This window comes from Jatropha curcas, chromosome 11, assembly GCF_041381405.1.
Source record: "Jatropha curcas cultivar XTBG-Jc1 chromosome 11, XTBG_Jcur_1.0, whole genome shotgun sequence".
Lineage (NCBI taxonomy): Eukaryota > Viridiplantae > Streptophyta > Magnoliopsida > Malpighiales > Euphorbiaceae > Jatropha > Jatropha curcas.
In genome coordinates, this window is record NC_143161.1 from 19555541 (window position 1) to 19583346 (window position 27806).

The 27806-nt window shown below is 38.0% G+C and overlaps 1 protein-coding gene and 2 long non-coding RNA genes across 3 annotated transcripts; 1 reads left to right on the forward strand and 2 right to left on the reverse strand.

The window, feature by feature from the left end:
- Nucleotides 1-3181: 3181 nt before the first annotated feature.
- Nucleotides 3182-5004, reverse strand: LOC149492691 (uncharacterized). Its single transcript, XR_016318689.1, has 3 exons — nucleotides 4818-5004; nucleotides 4603-4687; nucleotides 3182-3196 (listed from the first exon to the last, which is right to left on the reverse strand). It is a non-coding gene; the product is annotated as an uncharacterized LOC149492691 (long non-coding RNA).
- A 5792-nt stretch (nucleotides 5005-10796) lies between these two features.
- LOC149492692 (uncharacterized) lies at nucleotides 10797-12724 on the reverse strand. The gene is made up of 3 exons (XR_016318716.1): nucleotides 12538-12724; nucleotides 12323-12407; nucleotides 10797-10918 (listed from the first exon to the last, which is right to left on the reverse strand). It is a non-coding gene; the product is annotated as an uncharacterized LOC149492692 (long non-coding RNA).
- A 12421-nt stretch (nucleotides 12725-25145) lies between these two features.
- On the forward strand, nucleotides 25146-27555 carry LOC149492693 (uncharacterized). Its single transcript, XM_089715917.1, has 2 exons — nucleotides 25146-27062; nucleotides 27205-27555. The coding sequence occupies exons 1-2, from the start codon at nucleotides 25146-25148 to the stop codon at nucleotides 27553-27555; spliced, it is 2268 nt and encodes a 755-aa protein (XP_089572043.1).
- Nucleotides 27556-27806: the final 251 nt, after the last annotated feature.

Genomic DNA, 27806 nt, shown 5'->3' on the forward strand with positions numbered 1-27806 from the left:
TTTTTAGATTTAATTGTTAAAGTTAAAGCATCTAAAATGTTTGGATTATAAGGAGACAAAGAAAAATTTGGATAACAATTAAAATAGATAGGACCATTAGCTAAATTGGATTCAATCATAGTTAAAAGAGAATTTGAAAAATTCAAATGTCTTGCATCTCGCAAACATGCAAAAATAGGAATATATAAACCAACTCGAAATAAGGGTTTAATTACAACTTGAACCATACCTATATGCAAAAATTTATATTTTTCTTTGTGCTTCATAATAGCTTGGGAAGAAAACAATTGAATATTTTCATGCATGTGGCTTAATGGAACAGATTGTTCAGTTTATTTAATTGGATAATCAGAAAGAAAATCAAATGAACCAATTTTATAGATAATATTAACATCATGTTTCGGGATAGACCAGTTATGTAGCTGATTCTATGAGCGATATTCATTTCTTGGGTATTTAATTCACTAAGGTTAGAACTAGGGTCATTAATGTTTAAAGACTTATTATTAGAAAGAAGATTTAGTAATATACTCATTTTGCAATTAATAATCGTAATTAGAGACTATGGATTACTGGGACAACCTTTGCGGGACCACCAATCACACGGCTAACCAACAATAATTTAATAGCTTCGTAATCACGACTACTAATGTCTTAGTTTAGGGATTGATGAAAGCCCTTAAGAAACTTATAAGTTCTCATTATGTAAATCTTATAAGTGGATTTTGAATCCGACATATAAAATAAGTTAAATAGAATTCTTAAAAAATTAACTTGACAATTAAATAAAATAGTCAATAATTTAATTTAATTAACAAATATCTCTAATCTTAACACTGGTAGTTTGAATATTTTAATGTTAGGAGATACGAAATTGATAAGGAGTTCAATTATGAATTTTTAGTTGAATATTCATAATCTATTATAATAATTTTTTATAGGTTGTATAGATGCATCATTATAATAAGGTAGCCTTATTAATTTTATTCACATGGATCCTTATTGTGCATGTATTAATTAGCGTTAATTGAGAGGTTAATTAAATGTGAAATTAAAATTGCAAAAACTTATTATATATATTTTATATACACATCATTTTCTTTTAATTTTATTTTTTAATAGAAAAAATATATAATTGACGCTTAAGCCAAAAAGAAGGGTTAGTAGGATTATATACATTTTTCCTCTTAATAGTCATCTGCCCAAATAGACACAGTCTCTAGAAGACTTCACCTAGGTCACACAACAGAAGACTATAAAAATCTTTATTGTTTTGGTAAAGCATGAGCTATTGGTGTAGGAGTTGTTGGTGTAAAAGTAGGAAACCAAATCAGTATTGTTTTTACTCGTGCGAGAGGTACTTATGATTCCATAAATTCATTTTACACTACAAAAAAAAGTGCTTTTGCAATCGATTTTGCAATATTGCGATGATATTGCGACTAATTACGATGATTGGGAGATTGAATATCCACCGACGGATTTGCGACCAAACGGCGACAAAATTTGCAATGGACTTGCGACCGAAATTAGATCTGTCGCTAATTCTAGCGCTAATAATTCTCGCCAGTTTGGTTTCTATTTTGTGATCCCATTGCGACTAATTTGCGACGAATTTGCGACCATTTCAAAGTCAGTCGTAAAATTACGCGCTGCAGTTCAGCACCAAATTTAGTTTTCGGTTTGCAAGGGATTAGTGATCGATTTTGATACGGATCCGCCATCAATCAACCATGGAGCTCAAGGGAATATGGGGAATAACATGGGAGATCCTTTGGTGCTTCCTAAAGGGGCAATTATAAGAAGTCATGCAAAGAGATATGGGGCAGCCATGTCCTTATATATTCAAGTCCAAATCATACAAGAGCATCATGATGGGGTATTTAAAAAGTGTTGTGAGGAACTTGAAGAAATTCCTAGGCTTCTTATATTGTTGGTGGCATGTGAAGTTGGAGTGCTATAGTCGCACGGCCGTGCTACTGCGCACGCCCTGGACCGTGCAAGCCTCTGACTCTTTAAGTGGAGAAAAGCACGCCCTGCTATAGTGCCCGTGCTACTGCGCACGCTCGTGCTGCTGTGCACACCCTGGACCGTGCAAGCCTCTGACTCTTTAAGTGGAGAAAAGCACCCCGTGCTATAGTACTCGTGTTACAGTGTCTGTGCTACAGTGCCTGTGCTACAGTACCCGTGCTGCAGTGTCTGTGCTACAGTGCGCACGGCCGTGCCAATTAGCACGCCCCAGACCGTGCAAGCTACTGACTTGGAGTTTTGAAGAAGCACGCCCGTGCCAATCAGTACGCCCCTGACCGTGCCAAACACTGACTTAGGCGTGTTTTATGTGTTTTATGCTTTATTGAGCCTAGTTTCTTGTTTAAGTATAAATAACATGTCTTCCATATAAGAAAAAACTTTGAGATATTGAAAAACTTCATTTGTTCAAGCTTTGCTTGTTCTCCTTTGCATAGAGTGATAGTGAGAGATTGCTTCCTCTAATTGCATCAAGAATTAAGGTAAACTTATCAACTCGTTTGTGGCGTTTATCTTGTTCTTTGCTCGATTATTGGTGTTACTGTTTCATTATAAACGTGGTGTAACACCCACCGCCCGATCCCGAAAGACCTGACGGTGGATGCCACATTCGGTGCCGGAGGCACCGTCCTAACCTACATATAAACCATACAATCATATTATGAATTAGAAGTGACTTAGTATTCATAAGTTTAGCAAGTAATAATATTTTGTTTTGAAAATGATGTGGGAGAATCCTACAGAAAAACTGCAAGAGTTTCCCCTAAAAATAGAAGTTGCCAAACATATGAATACAAAGCACTCCCAAATTCAAACTCCAAACCCCATCAAACTCCAATAACAACACAAGAGCACTTCTATCATTTCATAACTCCATAGTTCCTCAATAACATTATAATATTCATCACTTCAATACATTCATTTAAATATATCAACTTCTAATGTTCTAACCATTAAATAAGTCCAAGTTTATCTCCCAATATATATACACCAAAATAATTTACAATAACATGCTTAAGTTATAAATGAAATAATACAGTCTCCAAAAATGTAATACTTATACATGCCATAATTTTTAGTTACAGAAAAACACTAAGTAACTACCAAAATATCTCTTCAGCTCTGATGCTACTCTTCAGGTCTTTAAGCAGTAAGCACAATCTCCAACCTGCGCGTGATAAAATCAACGCGCTGAGTATAAAACTCAGTGGTGCTCATAAAACACAACAAACCAATGTTGTGATGACAACATACTTAAAAAAATCATTTATATACATAAAATCACTAAATTTGAACATGTATTACATATGTACACCAACACATCATGCTTTAAAAATTCATTTGATATCATAAATATATTGTGGTAAACTAAGAGTTATTAACATAATGTGATCTCATTTATTTCACTTCCTTAAAAATATTGTATAAGGGCTCACATACACTTAGGAGAAAAAGAAGCAGATAAGTTTTCATAGCTTATTCATAATGGCCTTAGGTCGCCAACCTTTTCATAACATATAGAGCGCGTCCGCCCTAACATAAGACACCCACGTGCCTAGCATATGATCATAGCTTCTTATCATAATGGCATCAAATGCCGAGCATGCTCATCATACATAATAAAATCAAATCATGCATCAAATCCACACCAAGTATATTAGAGCCCAAAAACATTTCTCATAAAATTCATGTTCTTTAGTCTTCTCATAATAAAAACTTAATTTAAACTTAAGTAATTCATAAAAATTCTCATACTTAAACAAAATGACTTAACATAGAAAATTTTCAGCATAAAAATAACATGGACCTTTGCTGTGTTTTTAAAACATAACCGGAGCTATGGGTCTCCAAATTAAATGAAATTAGAGTCGTTAGAAAGCTAAGACAAAATTCTACAAATGTTATGAAGGGATCACAGCCCAGATCAATATGGAAGATAACAAAACAAAGCTAGGAACACAGACTGACAGACCAGACCTGATTCAGCAGAACCAAGTCCATTGTTTATTGAATTCCTACTAAAACCCACACTCAAATTAAACCAATCCAGAACGAGAGAATTCTCAAGACACAGGGCAACAACTTTTATGAAGAACTCAAAACCTAATCTTGTCATTATAGTGGTCAAAATGGGCACTAAAGTCAGTGATGCATGTGGCCCGACACAAACAGAGTCAGTTTGGGTATTTCAGCAATAAGTTGAGTTATATATCTCCAAATTGGACACAAGAGGATGGGTTGGAAAGCTAAGAGATAGACCTACAACTTTTATGAAGAACTCAGACACAAATGGAAATTAGAAAGGATTGAAAAATGGTCCTAAAGCTCACTCAAAATCACGTTTTTCCCAAATTCAGTTTACTTTAGCCATGAAAGGAACATGAACCACAAAGATACAAGGTAGAAATGTCTACCACAACATAAATACTCATCAAACATCATCCAAGAGCATGTAATGGCAACCAAAATTCAACAAATCAATCATTTCATACAAAATCTCAAAATATACACATAATAGCATAAAGGCACAAAATCAAAATTTTGAATAAGGTAAGTGTGTTTATGAACACTAACCTTCAAAACAAGCTTTAACAAGCTTTAATCAAAGCTTCTCAAGCTTTGGTCTTGCCTTTATCCTTATTAGAAGGTTCTCCACCCTCTACATGGAAGAAACTCAAAATCAAACAAAGAAAACACATAAAAGAAGTAATTGGAGCATGATTAAGCATGTAGATGCTAAAAGCCAACTCTAAATCCAAAAATAATTCACTTATCATAAAATCACTTACTTGACCCAAGTAGGAAAATCACCAAATTCCTTGAAATTAGTCACCAAAGATTACTTCTCTAGCTTCACTCTCTAAGATTTATGCCTTAAATCAAGTTGGATGGGTGTTTACTAAGTAGGAATTGAAGAAAATGAAGAAGAAGAAGAAGAAGAAGAAGAAGGAGAAGAAAGAAACGTGTATGGAGAAGAAGAAGGCAAAAGTTGGTGCTCAATAATTGATAGTTGCTTTATTAAAGCAACTAAGGGGGTATTTTGGTCTTTTCTCCAAATTGGAGGGTATTTTGGTCTTCTCTCCAAATATTCTCCAATTAAATTCCTTCAAAATATTATTTATCTCCACAAAACTCTCTAATTTATTCCATAAAAATAATTCCTTAAATTTCCTCCATAAAAATAATTGCTCAAATTTCCTTACTTAATATAGCACCATAATTCACTATTCACTAATTATCTAAATTCTCCAAAAATATTCCTTACTTACTTTCTACCCATAAAAACCATGCATACATGCTCCAAAAATGTTAAATAAAATATAAAACATAAATAGTAATTTTTCGGACCAAAATAATACCAACTTCTGGACCGGTGGTACTATTCACAGACCGGTAAACTACTATGAAAACACAAGAAAAATGGGGCGTTACAGCTCTCCCCCCCTTAAAGAATTTCGTCCTCGAAATTCACCTGAATTAAATAACTGAGGATGCTGTTGTCTCATAATATCTTCACTTTCCCATGTAGCTTCCTCGGTCTTATGGTTTCTCCAAAGAACCTTTACCAACGGAATTCTCTTATTCCTTAGTTCCTTGATTTCCCTAGCAAGTATCCTCACTGGTTCTTCTTCATAAGTTAAATCTGGTTCTATAGTCACAGATTCCACTGATATTACATGTGATGGGTCGGACCGATACCTCCTCAACATAGATACGTGGAAAACATTATGTATCCTATCCAGGTCTGGTGGTAAAGCTAGTCTATAGGCTAATGGACCCACACGCTCAATGATCTCATATGGACCAATGAACCTAGGACTAAGCTTACCCTTTCTTCCAAATCTCAATATCTTTTTCCACGGAGATACCTTAAGGAAAACCTTATCTCCCACTGCATACTCTATATCTTTCCTCTTCAAATCCGCATAAGATTTTTGACGATCTGAAGCTGCTTTCAATCTATCTCTGATAATTCTGACCTTTTCCTCTGTATCCCGAATCAAGTCCAGACCTACCATCTTGCCCTCACTCAATTCTGACCAACACAGTGGAGTCCTACATCTCCTACCATATAGTGCTTCAAAAGGGGCCATCTGAATACTCGACTGATAACTGTTATTATAGGCAAATTCTACAAGTCGAATGTACTTCTCCCAACTACCTTCAAACTCAATAGCACAAGCTCTTAACATATCCTCCAAAATCTGAATAACCCGCTCTGACTGACCATCTGTCTGAGGATGAAAAGCTGTGCTGAAATTCAGCTTCGTACCTAAGGCCTCATGTAGCTTCTTCCAAAATCTAGAAGTAAATCTCGGATCTCTATCTGAAATGATGGAAGAAGGAACCCCATGTAATCTCACTATCTCATCTATATACAGCTCTGCATATTGCTCCATGGTGAAGTCGGTCCTAACAGGAAGAAAGTGTGCTGACTTAGTTAATCTGTCAACTATTACCCATATAGCATCTTTCTTTTTAGGAGTTAAAGGCAATCCAGTCACAAAATCCATAGTAACCTTATCCCATTTCCACTCTGGAATAGAAGTAGGGTGTAACAAACCAGAAGGAAACTGATGCTCTGCTTTCACTTGCTGGCACGTCAAACACCTCGACACATAATCTGTGATATCCCTCTTCATCGCCGGCCACCAATATTGTGATTTCAAATCCTGATACGTCTTATTACTGCCAGGATGCATAGCATAGGGACTACTATGAGCTTCCTTTAAGATACTCTTTCTCAACTCTGAAATTTTAGGCACACAAATCCGATCCCCAAAGTACAAGCAGTCGTCATCTTTAATCATAAATCTCTTTTTCCTTCCATCTCTGACTCGATCTTTCCACAAGGCAATTGTCTCATCATCCCTCTGTGCATCTCGAATCTGCTGAAGTAGGCTAGGTTTAATCATAAGCTCTGCCACGAGTGCACCATTACTAGCTATAGATAATCGAGTATTCATAGCACGTAAAGTAACCAAGGACTTCCTACTAAGTGCATCTGCTACCACATTAGCTTTACCCGGATGGTAATCAATGGTGAAGTCATAGTCCTTAAGTAGCTCTAACCATCTGCGCTGTCTCAGATTAAGCTCCTTTTGAGTAAGTAGATACTTGAGACTCTTATGATCCGTATACAGATGACATTTCTCACCATACAAGTAATGCCTCCAAATCTTCAAAGCGAAGACTATAGCTGCTAACTCCAAATCATGAGTAGGGTAGTTCTTCTCGTGTGGTTTAAGCTGTCTAGAAGCATAAGCAACTACCTTACCCTCCTGCATAAGCACACAACCCAATCCATTATGTGAAGCATCAGTATACACATCATACGGTTTACCCGAAACTGGCTATGTCAACACTGGAGCCTCAGTAAGCATCGTCTTAAGCTTCTCAAAACTATTCTGACATTTATCATTCCACTCGAATCTGACATCTTTTTGAAGAAGTCTAGTCAAAGGAGCCGCAATGAGAGAAAATCCCTTGACAAATCGTCTATAATAACCAGCCAATCCTAAGAAACTCCGAATCTCTGTAACATTCTTAGGTGGCTTCCATTCAAGCACTGCCTCTATCTTCTTCGGATCAACTCTAATACCCTCAACAGAAATAATGTGACCTAAGAAAGCAATCTCAGACAACCAGAATTCACACTTACTTAGCTTAGCATACAACTGTCTCTCTCTCAATATCTGAAGTACAATTCTCAAATGGTGATCATGATCCTCTCTAGTCTGAGAATATACCAAGATGTCATCAATGAACACAACCACAAACTGATCTAAGTAAGGATGAAAGATCCGGTTCATCAAATCCATGAACACTGCAGGAGCATTAGTCAAACCAAATGGCATTACCAAGAACTCATAGTGACCGTAGCGTGTCCTGAAAGCAGTCTTAGGTACATCTGATGCCTTCACCCTTAGCTGATGATAACCTGATCTCAAATCTATCTTCGAGAATACACTAGCTCCTCTCAACTGATCAAACAAATCATCTATCCGAGGCAATGGATACCGATTCTTCACAGTAACTTTGTTAAGTTGTCTGTAATCAATACACAATCTAAGTGATCCATCCTTCTTCTTTACAAACAATACTGGAGCACCCCACGGAGATACACTAGGACGAATAAACCCCTTATCAAGCAATTCCTGAATTTGTATCTTCAACTCTTTCAACTCAGCAGGCGCCATCCGATATGGAGCAATGGATATCGGTGCAGTACCAGGCATAACCTCAATACCAAATTCAACCTCTCTCTCAGGAGGTAAACCAAGCAACTCCTCTGGAAACACATTCGGAAAATCACATACTGTGGGTATATCATGGACACTAGGAGATTCTGACTCTGGAGCAAGTACACAGGCTAAGTAGGCCTCACAACCATGCTGGATCAATCTTCTAGCAGTAGAAGCAGAAATAACATTAGAGAGGTAATCCGACCTCTCACCCACAACTACAATCTCCTCACCAGATGAAGTCTGGAGTGTAATCCTCTTAAGTCTACAATCAATCATAACTCCATGTCTAGATAACCAATCCATACCCAAGATCACATCAAACTCCCGGAAAGGCAACTCTATTAGATCTCCCAGAAACACATGGCCATAGATTACCAATGGACAATCTGTATACACCCAATTAACTACGACACTATGACCTAAGGGATTAGTAACCTCAATACTATGCTCTAACATATCAGCATGCATATTACCCAATCTACCCACATGTATGCATAAATATGAATGAGTAGAGCCAGGATCAATCAAAGCACATACAGAAATATCAAAGAGAGAGAATGTACCAATGATAACGTCTGGGGCATCCTGCTCCTCCCTAGTCCGGATAGCATACGCTCTGGCAGGTGCTCTGGACTCAAGTTTTTCCACTGTCTCAGAAACTGGCCTCTGACTCCCAGTGCCTACTGTATCACCACGGCCTCTGCCTCTGCCTCTCGAAACATAAGGAGCCGACCTCCCTACCTGAGGAGCTGCACTAGCCAAAGTCATAGGGCAGTCTCGAAGCAAATGCTCTGTAGACCCACATCGAAAGCATGCCCCAGAAAATCTCCTACAAACCCCGGGATGCTTCTTTCCACACTGAGGACATGTCGGAATATCAATCCATGTAGCGCCTCCACCACTAGCAACAGATGTGGTCTGTGGAGCTGCTCTGCCATAAGTACCCTGGCCATGTCTCTGAATAGGTCTAGACCAGGTCTGTGATGGACCTCTGTGCCTCTTACTACTAGACTGAGTCCCAGAAGTCTGTCCAGATACCATACCCTGAACCCTCTTTTGTTGACCTGCTGACTCCTTTGCCTCCTAGCCTGCTGCTCATTCCTCACTTCCTCAAGCTCTAAAGCTGCCTTCACTAGGGAAGACAATGATGTATGAGGATGAGCAACCAAATGCATGCGATATTCATCATGCAAGCCTTTCCTGAAGCGCTTGCATCTATCCGATTCAGTAGGAATCATCTCAGTAGCATACCTGCTCAACCGGATGAACTCTCTCTCATATTCAGCCACAGACATTCTGCCCTGTTTCAATGCTAAAAACTCTGCTTTACGTTGGTCAATGTAAAGCTCCCCAATATATTTCTGTCTGAACTCAGAAAGAAAGAAGTCCCAAGTCCTCTGCTCAGCACTAACTGTCCGTGATACAGTATCCCACCACTGGTAAGCTTCCTCTCTCAATAAGGAAGTGGCACAAATCAAACTGTCTACAGGTGAGCACTGCATCTGCTCCAATATCCTCTCCACAGACTGGAGCCAATATTCTGCTGCAGAAGCCACATCATCCTTTCTACCCATAAACTCAACAGCTCCATATTTCCTCAGTCTCTCAATAGGGGGACGAACTGGAACAGGGGCTGGAGCAACTGGAGCCTAGGGAACAGCTCCTGCTGCCTGCCTCAAAGCAGCAACTAACTGTTGAACAAATGTATCCTGGTTAGGCCCAGCAGGACCTGCAGCAGCTTGCCCCACCCTCGAGGCGTGCTCCGCATCAGAACCCACAGCACCACTAGCGGCATCACCACCAGGAATACCACCACTAGGAGGGACATAACTATCCACCTCCTCATCAGACAGATGTTGAGACATCACTCAACTCCTACAAAGACCAAAAGGTTCGCATCAGAGAGAAGTTCCAACCAAATCAATATGGCATGTATTTAACTTAAATTACTCATACTCTCACTTCAAAATAGATAAAGTCCTATATATGCATATAGTCCTAGAACCGCCTAAACCTATGCTCTGATACCACTAAATGTAACACCCACCGCCCGATCCCGAAAGACCTGACGGTGGATGCCACATTCGGTGCCGGAGGCACCGTCCTAACCTACATATAAACCATACAATCATATTATGAATTAGAAGTGACTTAGTATTCATAAGTTTAGCAAGTAATAATATTTTGTTTTGAAAATGATGTGGGAGAATCCTACAGAAAAACTGCAAGAGTTTCCCCTAAAAATAGAAGTTGCCAAACATATGAATACAAAGCACTCCCAAATTCAAACTCCAAACCCCATCAAACTCCAATAACAACACAAGAGCACTTCTATCATTTCATAACTCCATAGTTCCTCAATAACATTATAATATTCATCACTTCAATACATTCATTTAAATATATCAACTTCTAATGTTCTAACCATTAAATAAGTCCAAGTTTATCTCCCAATATATATACACCAAAATAATTTACAATAACATGCTTAAGTTATAAATGAAATAATACAGTCTCCAAAAATGTAATACTTATACATGCCATAATTTTTAGTTACAGAAAAACACTAAGTAACTACCAAAATATCTCTTCAGCTCTGATGCTACTCTTCAGGTCTTTAAGCAGCAAGCACAATCTCCAACCTGCGCGTGATAAAATCAACGCGCTGAGTATAAAACTCAGTGGTGCTCATAAAACACAACAAACCAATGTTGTGATGACAACATACTTAAAAAAATCATTTATATACATAAAATCACTAAATTTGAACATGTATTACATATGTACACCAACACATCATGCTTTAAAAATTCATTTGATATCATAAATATATTGTGGTAAACTAAGAGTTATTAACATAATGTGATCTCATTTATTTCACTTCCTTAAAAATATTGTATAAGGGCTCACATACACTTAGGAGAAAAAGAAGCAGATAAGTTTTCATAGCTTATTCATAATGGCCTTAGGTCGCCAACCTTTTCATAACATATAGAGCGCGTCCGCCCTAACATAAGACACCCACGTGCCTAGCATATGATCATAGCTTCTTATCATAATGGCATCAAATGCCGAGCATGCTCATCATACATAATAAAATCAAATCATGCATCAAATCCACACCAAGTATATTAGAGCCCAAAAACATTTCTCATAAAATTCATGTTCTTTAGTCTTCTCATAATAAAAACTTAATTTAAACTTAAGTAATTCATAAAAATTCTCATACTTAAACAAAATGACTTAACATAGAAAATTTTCAGCATAAAAATAACATGGACCTTTGCTGTGTTTTTAAAACATAACCGGAGCTATGGGTCTCCAAATTAAATGAAATTAGAGTCGTTAGAAAGCTAAGACAAAATCCTACAAATGTTATGAAGGGATCACAGCCCAGATCAATATGGAAGATAACAAAACAAAGCTAGGAACACAGACTGACAGACCAGACCTGATTCAGCAGAACCAAGTCCATTGTTTATTGAATTCCTACTAAACCCCACACTCAAATTAAACCAATCCAGAACGAGAGAATTCTCAAGACACAGGGCAACAACTTTTATGAAACTCAAAACCTAATCTTGTCATTATAGTGGTCAAAATGGGCACTAAAGTCAGTGATGCATGTGGCCCGACACAAACAGAGTCAGTTTGGGTATTTCAGCAATAAGTTGAGTTATATATCTCCAAATTGGACACAAGAGGATGGGTTGGAAAGCTAAGAGATAGAACTACAACTTTTATGAAGAACTCAGACACAAATGGAAATTAGAAAGGATTGAAAAATGGTCCTAAAGCTCACTCAAAATCACGTTTTTCCCAAATTCAGTTTACTTTAGCCATGAAAGGAACATGAACCACAAAGATACAAGGTAGAAATGTCTACCACAACATAAATACTCATCAAACATCATCCAAGAGCATGTAATGGCAACCAAAATTCAACAAATCAATCATTTCATACAAAATCTCAAAATATACACATAATAGCATAAAGGCACAAAATCAAAATTTTGAATAAGGTAAGTGTGTTTATGAACACTAACCTTCAAAACAAGCTTTAACAAGCTTTAATCAAAGCTTCTCAAGCTTTGGTCTTGCCTTTATCCTTATTAGAAGGTTCTCCACCCTCTACATGGAAGAAACTCAAAATCAAACAAAGAAAACACATAAAAGAAGTAATTGGAGCATGATTAAGCATGTAGATGCTAAAAGCCAACTCTAAATCCAAAAATAATTCACTTATCATAAAATCACTTACTTGACCCAAGTAGGAAAATCACCAAATTCCTTGAAATTAGTCACCAAAGATTACTTCTCTAGCTTCACTCTCTAAGATTTATGCCTTAAATCAAGTTGGATGGGTGTTTACTAAGTAGGAATTGAAGAAAATGAAGAAGAAGAAGAAGAAGAAGAAGAAGGAGAAGAAAGAAACGTGTATGGAGAAGAAGAAGGCAAAAGTTGGTGCTCAATAATTGATAGTTGCTTTATTAAAGCAACTAAGGGGGTATTTTGGTCTTTTCTCCAAATTGGAGGGTATTTTGGTCTTCTCTCCAAATATTCTCCAATTAAATTCCTTCAAAATATTATTTATCTCCACAAAACTCTCTAATTTATTCCATAAAAATAATTCCTTAAATTTCCTCCATAAAAATAATTGCTCAAATTTCCTTACTTAATATAGCACCATAATTCACTATTCACTAATTATCTAAATTCTCCAAAAATATTCCTTACTTACTTTCTACCCATAAAAACCATGCATACATGCTCCAAAAATGTTAAATAAAATATAAAACATAAATAGTAATTTTTCGGACCAAAATAATACCAACTTCCGGACCGGTGGTACTATTCACAGACCGGTAAACTACTATGAAAACACAAGAAAAATGGGGCGTTACACGTGGGGTGCCATAGAGCATTTAATCTCGATTATTAGTGTTTCCGTTTCATTATAAACATGGGGTGCCATAGAGGTGAACTTACATCTCATTCCTTTGATTCCCGATCCTGGATCCGCGTCATTTGGTATCAGAGCCAAATCAAAGTTTTGGGGTAAGTTCTGTTATCTTAGTTAGGAATTTGAGTTTTCTTGTTGTTGGATTCCATTGTTGTTTGTCTTATTTCTTGATTTCATTGTAGATCTGGAGTTTTTTTTTTTCTTGAGATCTTCTTGGATCTACATTTTTTCTCTTTAGATCTTGTTGGATCTAGACATTTTCTCTTTAGATCTTGTTGGATCTAGATACTTTCTCTTTAGATCTTGTTAGATTTGGAAATTTTCTCTTTTGGATCTTGTTGCATCTAGATATTTTTCTCGTTGGATCTACTGAGATCTAGAATTACCTTCTTTTGAATCTTCTTGTTGTTGCTTGTTCTTCATTCAAAAAAAAAAAAAAAAAAAAAACAAATCAATTGATTACATTATTAAGAATTTATAAGTTATTAAATACCAAATCTGGAGATTTGTTTGTCTTCTTGAATCTTGTTGATCAAAAAAAAAAAAAAAAAAAAAAGAAAAAAAAAGAAAAAAAAGTCTTTGTTGGACAACCTAATTATTACCTACCAAATTTGAATTGGGAGACACAAAAGTCATTGTTGGACAACATAATCATTACTTACCTAAATTGAATTGGGAGACACAAAACATCCACTTATACATTGCTAAGGCCTTACCCTACCTAAATTGGGTCACATTTGTGGGTTAAGTGAAGGTACAAGTCAAGCATGCCCGTGCCTCTACTTAGCACGCCCGTGCTACAGTGACCCGTGCTACAGTACCTTATAAAAAAAAATTGGGATTTTCTTTGTTTTCTTGCAGCATTGTTTGGGTAGAATTACATAGATCCATATTTGGTTTGCCTTGTAGCAAACTAAACTCATATGTTATATGACGCGGAACCCAATGAAAATAAATTTCATGAACTCAATGACAAGTTTTGGAAGAGATCAAAGATCTAGAATAAATTCCCCTCTATGGCACCCAAAGCTTAAAGAAGCAAGAAAACCAATAATAGAGTAAAAGAATAAGATAAACGCCACAAAGAATTGATAAGTTTACCTTGATTCTTGATGCAATTAGAAGAATGCAATCTCACACTCTCTAAAAACATGAACACGCCTAAGCATGAAGAAGTAGTCTTTAATTCATTGAATAATTGTTGAATAATTACAAAATAACAAGCTATTTATACTAATCTAAGAGGTCCAGATCCTTAAAGGATTTAGAGTTAGCTAAGGAGTAGGATTTAGCAAATCTAAACCAACTAAGGATAAGACTAATAAAATCATAACAACTTAAGGATTTGGATATCTAATCCAAATCTACTAAAGATTGACTAAATCTAAACAAAATAAGGCTAATTAATCAAGGGGGGCCGAAATATTGGAGGCCCAACCCATTAACAAAGCAAAAAACTCAAAATAAGCTAACTAACTTAATGAGAGGCAGGGACAAGCACGGCCTGGGTGTGCTATTTGGCACGGGCGTGCTTCAATGTAGGAGTTCCCTCGTGAGAGTCAGAGGGAAGCACGGCCAGGGTGTGCTATTTGGCACGGGGGTGCTTCAGAGTCAGAGGGAAGCACGGCCTGGCTATGCCATTTGGCACGGGGGTGCTTCAAGGTAGTTGTTTTCCTCAGCAAGTCAGACGAGGGCACGGCCTGGGGTGTGCCATCTAGCACGGGCGTGCTAACCAATTCATGTTCCCACTCAACATGTGCTTCTATTAATGTGAGAAACTTAGGTGTTCCTTCAAGTTCTTCATAGCACTTGTTGAAAGCAAGGTCATGGAGCTCTTTTGTAACTTGTTCTTGAATATGTAAGGACATGGTTGCTCCATACTTCTTTGCACGGCTCCTTGTAATTGGTCCACTAGGAAGTGCTAATGGATTGCAATTGTTGTGGTCCTTGTTCCTTTGAGCTCCATAGGTGGTTGGTGGTAGTGGATCCGTATCATCCCCCCCTTCTTTAAAAAGATTTGTCCTCAAATCTGCATCCATGTCAAAGGGAGACAAATCACTAACATTAAAAGTTGCAGAAACACCATACTCACCTGGCAAGTCTATCTTGTAGGCATTGTCATTGATGCGCTCTAAGACTTGGAATGGACCATCTCCACGTGCATCTAGCTTACTCTTCCTTTGGTTGGGAAATCTTTCCTTGCGAAAGTGTACCCAAACCCAATCACCTGGCATAAGCACCAACTTTTTCCTGCCCTTGTTGGCTTTATTAGCATATTGCTTGTTCCTCTTTTCTATGTTGGCTCTAGCCTTCTCATGTAAAGACTTCACCAATTCTGCCTTTTTCTCACCATCTAGATTAGAAAGTTCATTCAAAGGTAAAGGAATAAGATCTAATACAGTTAGTGGATTAAAGCCATAAACAAGTTCAAATGGACTATAACCTGAGGTAGAATGTATGCTACGATTATATGCAAATTCAATGAATGACAAACAATCTTCCCAAGTTTTCAAGTTCTTACCCACAATGGTACGAAGCAATGTTCCTAAAGTTCTATTCACAACTTTAGTTTGTCCATCTGTTTGTGGATGACAAGTTGTAGAATAAAGCAATTTAGTTCCAAGCTTTCCCCATAAAACTCTCCAAAAGTGTGAAAGGAACTTTGCATCCCTATCAGAAACTATAGTTCTTGGTACCCCATGCAATCTTACCACTTTTTTAAAGTATAATTCAGCAATATTATTGGCATCATCAGTTTTATGACAAGGAATGAAATGAGCCATCTTGCTAAATCTATCAACAACAACAAATATGCTATCTTTACCACGTTTAGTCCTAGGCAATCCAAGTACAAAGTCCATAGATACATCAATCCAAGGAGAACTAGGAACAGGTAAAGGCATGTATAATCCATGAGGCATAGACTTAGATTTGGCCTGTTTACAAGTAATACAAGAGTTACAAACCCTCTCTACATCTTTAATCATGTGAGGCCAATAAAAGTGTTCATTTAACATATCATAAGTCTTATGTATCCCAAAGTGTCCCATCAATCCCCCACTATGAGATTCAAGCACAAGCAATTCACGCATAGAACATTTTGGCACACAAAGTTTGCTACCCTTAAACAAATATCCATCATGTCTATAGAACTTATCAAATGCTCCATGCTCACATGCTACATATATGTTGCTAAAGTCAGAATCATTCACATATAAGTCCTTAACATACTCAAATCCAAGTAATTTAGAACTAAGAGCAGTAATTAGAGTATATCTTCTTGACAATGCATCAGCAACAACATTATCTTTTCCATGCTTGTATTTAATCACATATGGAAATTGTTCAATAAATTCAACCCACTTACCATGCCTTTTATTGAGCTTACCTTGACCCTTCAAGTGTTTTAGGGCCTCATGGTCAGTATGGATGACAAACTCTTTAGGTAATAAGTAGTGTTGCCAAACATGTAAAGTTCTTACCAAGGCATAAAGCTCTTTGTCATAGGTTGAATAGTTGAGTTGTGCTCCATTCAACTTCTCACTAAAGTAGGCAATTGGCTTCTTTTCTTGCATTAGGACAGCCCCAATTCCCACTCCAGAAGCATCACACTCAATCTTAAAAGTATTCTCAAAATTAGGCAAAGAAAGTATAGGTGCAGAAGTTAACTTCCTTTTAAGTGTGTCAAACGCCTTTTGTTGCTCTTCTCCCCACTTGAACCCAACTTCCTTTTTGATAATTTCTGTTAGTGGTGCTGCAATTGAAGAGAAATCTTTAACAAACCTTCTATAGAAGCTTGCCAACCCATGAAAGCTCCTAACTTCAGAAACTGATTTGGGAGTTGGCCACTCTTTGATAGCTTTTACTTTCTCCTCATCTACTTCAATACCCTGTGCACTCACAATAAAACCAAGAAATACAAGTCTATCTATACAAAATGTGCATTTGTTAAGTTTAGCATACAACTTTTCAGTCCTTAAAGTTTGTAACACTATCCTAACATGCTCAATATGATCATTAAGAGACTTGCTATAGATGAGTATATCATCAAAGTATACAACCACAAATTTTCCTAAGAAGGCACGTAATACATGGTTCATAAGCCTCATAAAAGTACTAGGTGCATTAGATAATCCAAAAGGCATAACTAACCATTCATACAAACCATACTTAGTTTTAAAAGCAGTTTTCCATTCATCACCTGGTTGCATTCTAATTTGATGGTAACCACTCATTAAATCAATTTTAGTAAAGTAAGTTGCCCCATGCAATTCATCTAACATATCATCAAGTCTAGGGATAGGGTGTCTATACTTTACAGTGATTTTGTTGACCGCTCTACAATCAACACACATGCGCCATGTTCCATCCTTTTTAGGTACTAGAAGCACGGGAACGGCACACGGGCTCATGCTTTCTCTCACCAAACCTTTCTCCATAAGTTCATCAACTTGCCTTTGCAACTCCTTTGTTTCCATTGGATTGCTTCTATAGGCAGGCCTATTTGGAATGATGGATCCAGGAATGAAGTCAATTTGATGTTCTATTCCTCTTAAAGGTGGTAAACCACTTGGTAGTTCACTAGGAAAGACATCATCAAATTCCTGCAACATAGAAACAAACATAGAAGGCAAACTATCAAGGTTAGTGTTAGTTTCAGCAAATAAAACCTCTTTGTACCTTAGAAGCAATATGGGCTTCTCCAAGGCAATAGCACATTTAACCTCTCTAACTCTTGCATAAAAAGTCTGTTTCTTTTTCTCTACTCTCTGTTTTTCACTCACAATTGGGCCATTTATTGGTTTTGTTATTTTTGTGGCCTCTTTTCCCTCATTCTTACTATCTTCTTTCTTTTGTTCTCTCGAAATTTCACTCTCTTTTTTTCTCAAGGCCGAAACCTCTCTCTCTCTCTCAACTATCTTTCTTTGGTCTTCATAAACCTCTTGAGGTGATAAAGGTACAAGAACCACCTTTTTCCCCTTATGAATCAAAGAATATCGATTGTGGAATCCATCATGAAGTGCTCTTCTATCATATTGCCATGGTCTTCCCAACAATAGATGTCCAGCTTGCATAGGTACTTTATCACACAAAATTTCATCTTCATACCATCCAATAGAAAATGGCACAAGTACCTGTTTAGTCACTTTCACTTCCCCACAATCATTCAACCATTGCAACCTATAAAGTTTAGGATGTTTGAGACAAGTCAAGTTCAGTTTGTTTACCATGTTTACACTAGCAACATTAGTGCAACTACCCCCATCAATAATAAGAGTACACACTTTTCCACTAATCAAACATCTAGTGTGAAATATGTTCTCACGTTGCTTAAGGCTTTCTTCTTTAACATGCATGTTCAAAGCACGTCTAGCAACCAAAGCTTCTCCATGTTCAGGAAGTATTAAATTTTCTGAATCATCATCATCATTATCATCAAGTAATTTAGGCATATCATCATAATCACTACATTCAGATTCAGAACTAACATTGACACTACAAAAAAAATGTCATTTTGCGACCGACCAATCGGTCGCAAAATGGCAAAAATCGGTCGCTAATTTGCTTTAGCGACCGATTTGGGACCGACAATCATCGATCGCAAAAATACTGGTCGCAAACTTATTTTGCGACCGATGAGAGAATCGGTCGCAAATTAGATACCGATAAAATCGATCACAAAATTGAATAATCGGTCGCAATTTTTGGTCGTGGTTTAATTGGAAATTCAGTCGCAACTTTGGTCGCAGATTGTCGGTCGCAATTTTTTGAAATCGGTCGCAAATCGGTCGCAAAGTATAAATTCATAATTTTCACTTTTGGTATCAAAACGGTCGCAAATCGGTCGCAAAAATGGAAAAAAAATAAAAAAAAATTAAATATTATTTTGAAACCAAAATTTTTCTGCACCTGTGAAAGTTGACATAAATGCATATATATCACACAACCAATTCAATAACAGTATAAAAATGTAAATTTTATTGTTCTGAACAAATTAAAATATGAAAATACAAATGAAAAAATAAAAATGTCCAAAATCAAATCTATATATGCTGCTGCTCATCTGCAGGATCCGATGTCGGATTTCCCGATATCGGATCGCCAGGAGGAGTACCTGCTGGATGTGATGTAGCGCCAGGAGGGGTGACCAGGGTATCGTCTGCAGCATCGGGATCAGGAGCCGATAGTGGCTGCTGCTGAGACGTCGAAACATGTCGGTCTGTAGCAGGCGCAGGATCAGAGGGAGAAGTACCAGCACGGTGCTCACCGGACAGCCGCATCACATGTGCTCTAAGCTCTGCAATCTGTCTCTGCTGATCAGCAAGCTGAGCCCGTATATCGTCATCACAGTGTGAGCCACTGTGCTCCGGCTGTCGTGCTGCACTGGCTGTAGAAGCGTGAGCTGCTGAGCCAGTGTAAAACTGTGACGCCTGAGACCCGATGCTGTATACCTTCCTCTTCTTCTCGCCCCCTACAGCCTCGAGATAAAGCGCTACCTCGTCAATTCTTAACTCAGCTTCAGATTCATTGGTCTGAGAAGTAACAATACGCTCCCGAGCTGTAGTATAGTTCTCCTGAAAACAAAAAATTATTTAATCAATGCAATTGCAAGCTTTATTATATTCAACTTTGTACATCTTCGCAATGATTAGAGGGTAAATGTAAATATTATTCATTGTTACTTACATTGACGCTCAGCGCACGTTTGTCGACAAAGGTATTACGATCGTGATCCTTCGTGTGAGTGTATGTAAACACCTCCATCGGTGTGGGCTCACGACCTAATTCTTTAGCCTGTAATGAATTTTTATGCATGATATATTAATATATATAGTGTCCTTTCATTAAACATCAGTTTTTTCTAAATGGACTAGTTCACTTACTAATAATAGAGCTGTCTCTATAGCAGATATAGATCCGCCTGTGTGTCGCGAAGGTCCTGCTCCATCACCGCCAGTCTCACTGCGCCTGTTTTGTGTAAATATCTCCCGCTTTCTCTTGAATGCAGGATCCTCCCAAGCCTTTTGCCAGCTCTCCCATATCTCCTGAGACATGCACTGCTGCTTCTTACCGCTTCTTCTCATCCTATAGGTGAAGTCAGCGTATCGATCGGCGCATATCTTCTCCCAGGCTACTTTCAGCATAGCTGTAATGGCCTCGTCCCATATGAAATGTTTCTGCAAAAAAATTAGATCACTTATAGCGTTTAAACACTAAGGATGTATCTTGAATTGTAAACATTGAATGATGATATAACTTAAACCAAAGAGTACCTGGAACTCCTCCCAATAAAAGTCTCTCGCCTCTTGTGGTACGGCATCCCATGTGTATCCTTCTTTATGCAGCTGTAGCTTGATTATCTTCAAAATTTGTCTCGCTGCTCGAGAAGATGGATATATGCTGAAAAAAAAAACAGAAGTGAAATATAATTACACGAAAGCATCACAGTTATGAATAAGTACAAAATATTATTACAAAATATGCCTGCAGAAAATTTGAATAAGTACTTACTGTCCCACTACCAAACTGAGGGTGATACGTGGATCTGATGAAGCTGCAAAAGAAATGACAAATGTTATAAATTTTTAGATAATTAATATATAATTAAAATGACAGTTATGACATTTATGATTACCTTGCACAGTAGGTGACTGTGCAGCTGGTGGAGTCTGTACTAGTCCAGAAGAGGAAGGAGCAGAAGAGGAAGGGGCAGAAGGCTGTGATGGCGGCAGTACTGGACGCTGAGCAGAGGATGAAGCCCCAGACGTACCTGAAGAAGGATGTGATGGCGGCAGTACTGGTCGCTGAGCAGATGACGAAGCCCCAGACGTACCTGACGAAGGACGAGGGATCGACCCTCCTCGTCCACGGGCACTGCGTCCAGGGCCATGACCTCCACGCGAACCACTGCCGGACGCGTCAGAATCAAACGGTCTGCCTCTAGCCATCTGTACTGCAGATATCAGAACCTAGATAAAATGAATTTATACAATTATATGAAATGTAGAACATGTGGTAAATATGAGTAAAGAAATTTAATACCATTGAAATGCTTCATTAATAATATTAATTACATATACATTTATCAATTTGTAACTGCCTATTTGCGCTAAGTTTTAAGTGTCTTGAATATCATCTGCTTCCTCCTCCTCTTCATCAGCTTCCTCTTCTTCATATTCGTCTTCTGAGGAACCCATGATGATTTGATCTTCTTCGTCTTCATCATCTGATGGTGCTATTTCAACATAAGATCGGCTTTCATCATCCAATCTATCTATTAAATCTTCAACAACTTGCATCGGTTGCGTTTCAACTCTAACTTCTTGAAATGCCTCCGATACTGCGAGTGAAGAAGATTGTTTCGTTTGAAGTGCATGAACAACTGATCTAGCCTTAATTTTACACACTGCCATCCAATCGCATCTATCTCGTTTAAACGATGGATATGGGATATAGTACACCTGTGCAGCTTGCATTGCCAAAACAAAAGGTTCATACTTTGTATATCTTCTTCTTTGATTAATATCAACCAGATTATACTTAGGATGAACCTTCGTGCTAATGTTTGGCGTAGGATCAAACCATTCACATTTGAATAAGATTGTGCACTTCATTGGTAGGCCTGGATATTCTAACTCCAAAACCTCAACCAATTTCCCATAAAAATCGTTTGACACGTCACTGTAGTTTGATCCCTTTATGCACACACCGCTGTTCATTGTCTTTCTGCTTCTCCCATAACCCTCAGTGTAAAACTTGTAACCGTTTACAAAGTAGCCAGAGTAGGCATTAGCAACCGGTAATGGCCCCAGGCCGTGCAAGCTTCTGCCTCTCAAGGAACAACACTTGATTTGAAGCACGCCCGTGCCAACTAGCACGCCCCCGACCGTGCACTCTCCTGCCTCTCGCGAGGGAAACTCATACATCCGCGCACGCCCGTGCCAACTAGCACGCCCTAGACCGTGCACTCCTCTGCCTCTCGCGAAGGAAGCTTTACATTGAAGCACGCCCGTACGCCTTGGCACGCCCTAGACCGTGCAACTCTCTGCCTCTCATTAAGCTAGTTAGTTTATTTTGAGTTTTTACTATGTTAATGGGTTGGGCCTCCTATATTTCGGCCACCCTTGATTAGTTAGCGTTATTTTGTTTAGATTTGGTCATATCCTTAGTTGGTTTAGATTTGCTAAATCCTACTCCTTAGCTAACTCTAAATCCTTTAAGGATCTGGACCTCTTAGATTAGTATAAATAACTTGTTATTTTGTAATTATACACATTATTTAATCAATTAAAAAGAGAGAGATCTTCTTCTTCATGCTTAGGCGTGTTCTTGCTTTAGAGGGTGTGAGATTGCATTCTTCTAATTGCATCAAGAATCAAGGTAAACTTATCAATTCTTTGTGGCGTTTATCTTATTCTTCTACTCTATTATTGGTGTTCTTGCTTCTTTAAGCTTGGGTGCCATAGAGGGGAGTTTATTTAGATTTTTTATCTCTTCCAAAACTTGTCATAGAGTTCATGGAATTTATTTCCATTGGGTTCCGCGTCAGTTTGGTATCAGAGCCAAAGATTAAGGTAAATTCTTATTTATCTTAGTTCTAGGGTTTGTGTTTATTTGTTTTCTTGTTCTTCTTGTTCTTGTGTTTGTTTTCTTCTTCATCTTGTTTCTTGTGTTTGTTTCTTGTTTTGCTTAGTTTAAATTCGAGTTTGCTTCAATTAAATCTCATTAATTTTGTTCTTGTTCAAATCTAGAAGTTTTGATCTTAGATCTTGTTGACTAAAAAAAAAAAAGAGTATAAAAAAAAATTTTCGTCCACCATTAAAAGAAGCTTGATTGTTGTGTGGATTTTGTTCCTAATTCTTAGGGATTTGACCATATTTTGTGGGATTATGATGGAGGTCCATCTAGCCTAGCCTTACAAGCTATCCTAGACATTGGCCTTGGTCTTGATTCCATTAGTGAAAGTGAAGTTGATGAAGACAGTCCAAGTGAAGATGGGCTTGGTGGGAGTGACATGTTCAATCTGAAGCTATAGCTCCTTTTAGGGCCATTTGGGTTCCTTCAAACCATCATCTTTGAAGATAACAATCAAGGAGCACTTGGTTGATCATTGACTATGAATTCCAGCTCATTTGTGTTGTTTTCAAACTTAGTTAGGTGTCCTTTGAATTGTGTCTTTGAATGAGTTATTTCAAACTTAGTTAGGTGTCCTTTGAATAAGTTGTTTTCAACCTAGTCAGGTGTATCTTTGAATGTGTTGTTTTCAACCTAGTTAGGTGTCCTTTGAAATTGTGTCTTTGAACAACACATTCAAAGGGAGTTTATGGCTATCTCTTGTTTCCCTATATAAAGGGATTTTGTGTACTTTGAAAGATAGATTTGGCATAACAAGAAAGTGTTAATCACATTTGGGTTTTATTAGTTTCCAAAAACTATTGGGTTTTGTTTGTTTCCAAAAACAATCATCTATCTTTGTCATTTTAATCTTCACCATCAACTATCTTAGCCTTTCATCACGTTTTAAATCAAGTCAGACTGTAGCACGTGCCACTGTAGCATGGGTACTGTAGCACTCGTGTTTCTCCATCAAAACCATAGCCTTTTTTCACCACGCCATCAGTTGGTATCAGAGCCAACAATCTTACACTCTTTCCCTTTCATTTGTTTTCATAGTTATGCTTAATAACCAACAAACATCTCTTAGCAAAGACAAACAAGTCATGTCAGAAGATCAAGATCTAGCCTCAGCAATTGAGAAAATGAGGCTGGAAATGGAAGTTCTTAAGGCCAAGAATGAAGCCTTAGAAACACTCATCCAAAATACTTCCCCAAATACCCGAAGTCCTCATGAAGAGGAACTGACTAATGAAGATTTCAATGGAGAGGACCAGCACCTTGTGTTGGGACGTGGAGGTTTTAGAGGGAGAGGGAGAGGACTGCTTCTTGGAGGACTTGGCCAAGGAGGAAGGCGTTTGTGACGCGGAACCGGGATCGGCAATCAAAGGAATGAGATGTAAGTTCGCCTCTATGGCACCCCTCGTTTATAAGGAAACGGAAACACCAATAATCGAGATTAAAATGCTCTATGGCACCCCACGTTTATAATGAAACGGTAACACCAATAATCGAGCAAAGAACAAGATAAACGCCACAAATGAATTGATAAGTTTACCTTAATTCTTGATGCAATTAGAGGATAGCAAATTCTCACAATCACTCTAATTAAGAAGAACATGCAAGAGCATGAACAATTCTGCCTTTGATTCAAATTATGCCAAAAAATCCCGTTTTACATCTTAAGGAGGCTATTTATATGCCTTAAACAAACATAACCCTAAAGAAGAGCATCTAACTAGGCTGCCCTAGGGCCAAAACACATGGGCTTAACTCTAAAACACAAAATAAAGTCATTTCCAGCCCAAAACAAACAACTTAATATTGGGCAGATTGCATGCATCATAAAACCAACCCAAAACAACTTAAATAAACACTATGAGCCCATATTACATATTAATTAGACCAAAACATGCAACAAGGGATAAGGACACGTCCAAGCCCACATCCCTTACATATTAGCATGGCTAGGGTGTGCTACACCAACAGCACATGTCTCCAACATTGTAAGAAGCCTAGGTGTGCCTTCAAGTTCCACACAACACTTGTTAAATGCCACATCATGAAGTTCTTGTGTAATTTGGGCTTGAACATATAAGGATATGGCTGCCCCCATATCGATTGGCATGGCTCCATGTAATTGTCCCATTAAGAAGCACCAATGGATCCGTATCAGTTTGCCACCACCCATCCGTGTTGAAAGACAAGAAGAACCTTTCAACTATAAAATCGATTTACCTGAATTTCACGGTAAGATCGATGCTGATGCCTATCTTGAATGGATATACTCAATGGAGAGATCCTTTGAACTGAGGGAGGTATCCGAAGACAAAAGAATGAAGCTTGCTGCTATGAAGTTGAAGGGATATGCTGTCCTTTGGTGGGATAATTTGCAAAAACGAAGGATGAGGGAAGGGAGGCCTCAAATTACTCAATGGGATAGGATGAAAGAAGATATGGATGCGGTGTTCTTACCACCTCATTACAGACAGAAAATGATTGAGCAAATGTTGAGCCTCAAACAAGACACTAAAATAGTGGAACAATACACCATGGAATTTGAGGAATTTTTATTGAAGTGTGAGGTCGAGGAGACCGAGGAGCTGATCATGGGGCGTTTTCTCCAAGGCTTGCGTTCCGACATCCAAGACATGGTAAGCTTCTACCCTTATGAATCTCTTATTGAATTGAAGAGATTAGCATTAAGAAGTGAGACAAGTTTGAAGCATTCACACCAAAACAAAACCAATATCAGACCTTATAACTACAAACCGAGCTCTAGTAGCCCCAATTCTGCCCCTATCATGACCACATACACACCCTCACCAAAACCCCCTCTTAAAAACACTTCCAACACACCAAGAAATACCCAATCTGTCCCACCATCCAAAAGTACCTCTAAGAATGCTTTGAAATGTTTCAAATGCCAAGGGTATGGACACTTCCAATCTGAATGTCCTTCAAGGAAAGTAATGACCCTTAGAGAGATAGAGGAGATTGAGGAAGAAATATACCATGCTGATTCTGTTGCAGTAAATAGTGAATTGAATGTTGATGAGGGAGCTACACTAGTTTGTGATGCAATGGAAGATGGGGAGTGTTTAGTGATGATGCGTATTCTGAATATTGAAAAGAGTGAGGAGGATTGGAGGAGGAAATCCCTATTTCACACCAGATGTTTGACAAAAAATAAATTATGTGAAGTTATTATTGATAGTGGTGCATGTGAGAATGTTGTATCCAATGAAATGGTTGCGAAGTTGGGACTAAAAACCGAGCCAATTGACACCCCTTACAGGTTGGCTTGGCTGAATTCTGAGCATGAAATTAAGGTCACTAAGAAGTGTCTAGTTCCTTTTGCAATTAGGCAATATGTGGATGAGGTGAGCTGCCATGTTATCCCAATGACAGCTTGTCACTTGCTTCTTGGGAGGCCTTGGTTATATGATAAGGATGTGCAACACCAAGGAAAGGCCAATACTTACACCTTTTTTCATGAGGGTAACACCATCTTGCTCCCACCATTACTACCCGAGAAGCTAAAGAAGAAAAGAGAAGTTGGAATGGTCGGATTGTTATCCAATGATGAGAAGAGTCAGATCATGGACGGGCTGCCTAGCTATGTTCCAATTGATGTTGAGGATGAGCCCAAACAGAATCATGTGATTCCAAAAGAGGTACAATTTCTTATTAGAGAGTTTGAGAGAGTTTTCCCAAACACTTTACCTATCGGTTTGCCCCCTTTAAGATCAATACAACATGACATCAGTTTTGTTCCGGGAGCTCAAATTCCTCATAAACACTCCTATAGAATGAGTCCTAAAGAGAGTGATGAATTACAAAAGCAAGTTGATGAATTGTTAAAGAGAGGCTTTATAAGAGAGAGTGTTTCTCCTTGTGTTGTGCCAGCCTTTGTTGTTCCTAAGAAAAATGGCAAGTGGAGAATGGTGATAGATTCAAGGGCTGTTAACAAGATAACAATCAAGTACAGGTTCCCCATTCCAAGGCTTGATGACATGCTTGATCGATTGCATGGAGCTTCAGTTTTCTCAAGGATTGATCTTGCAAATGGATTCTACCAAATTCGTGTTAGAGAAGGTGATGAATGGAAGACAGCCTTCAAGACCAATGAGGGGCTGTATGAATGGTTGGTCATGCCTATGGGACTCTCCAATTCACCTTCCACCTTTATGCAGCTCATGAATGAGGTACTCAAACCTTTTCTTAACAAATTTGTGGTGATATACTTTGATGATATTCTGATCTTTAGTACTAGTTTACATGAGCATTATACGCATTTGAGACTTGTTTTTGAGGTTTTGGACCGTGAATCGTTGTATGCTAATGTAGAGAAGTGTCACTTTTGTGATAGCACCATTAGTTTTTTGGGGGTATGTTGTATCTAAAGATGGTATAAGTATGGATTCTGAAAAGGTCAAGGCCATTGTTGATTGGCCTATTCCAAACAATCTGTTTCAAGTAAGGAGTTTTCATGGGTTTTGTTCATTTTATAGGAGATTCATTAAAGGTTTTAGTACTATAACAAGTCCTATAACAGACTGCATGAAAAAAGGGGTGTTTAAATGGACACCTCAAGCCACCCTAGCTTTTAACACTTTAAAGAATACAATGACAAAAGCTCCTGTTTTGGCCTTGCCTAATTTCAACTTACCTTTTGAATTGGAGTGCGATGCTAGTTAACGCGGAACCCTGTGGAAATAAATTCCATGAACTCTATGACAAGTTTTGGAAGAGATCAAAGATTAAACTAAACCCCCCCCTCTATGGCACCCAAAGCTTAAAGAAGCAAGAACACCAATAATAGAGTAAAAGAATAAGATAAATGCCACAAAAGAATTGATAAGTTTACCTTGATTCTTGATGCAATTAGAAGAATGCAATCTCACACTCTCTCTAAAGCAAGAACACGCCAAAGCATGAAGAAGAAGTCT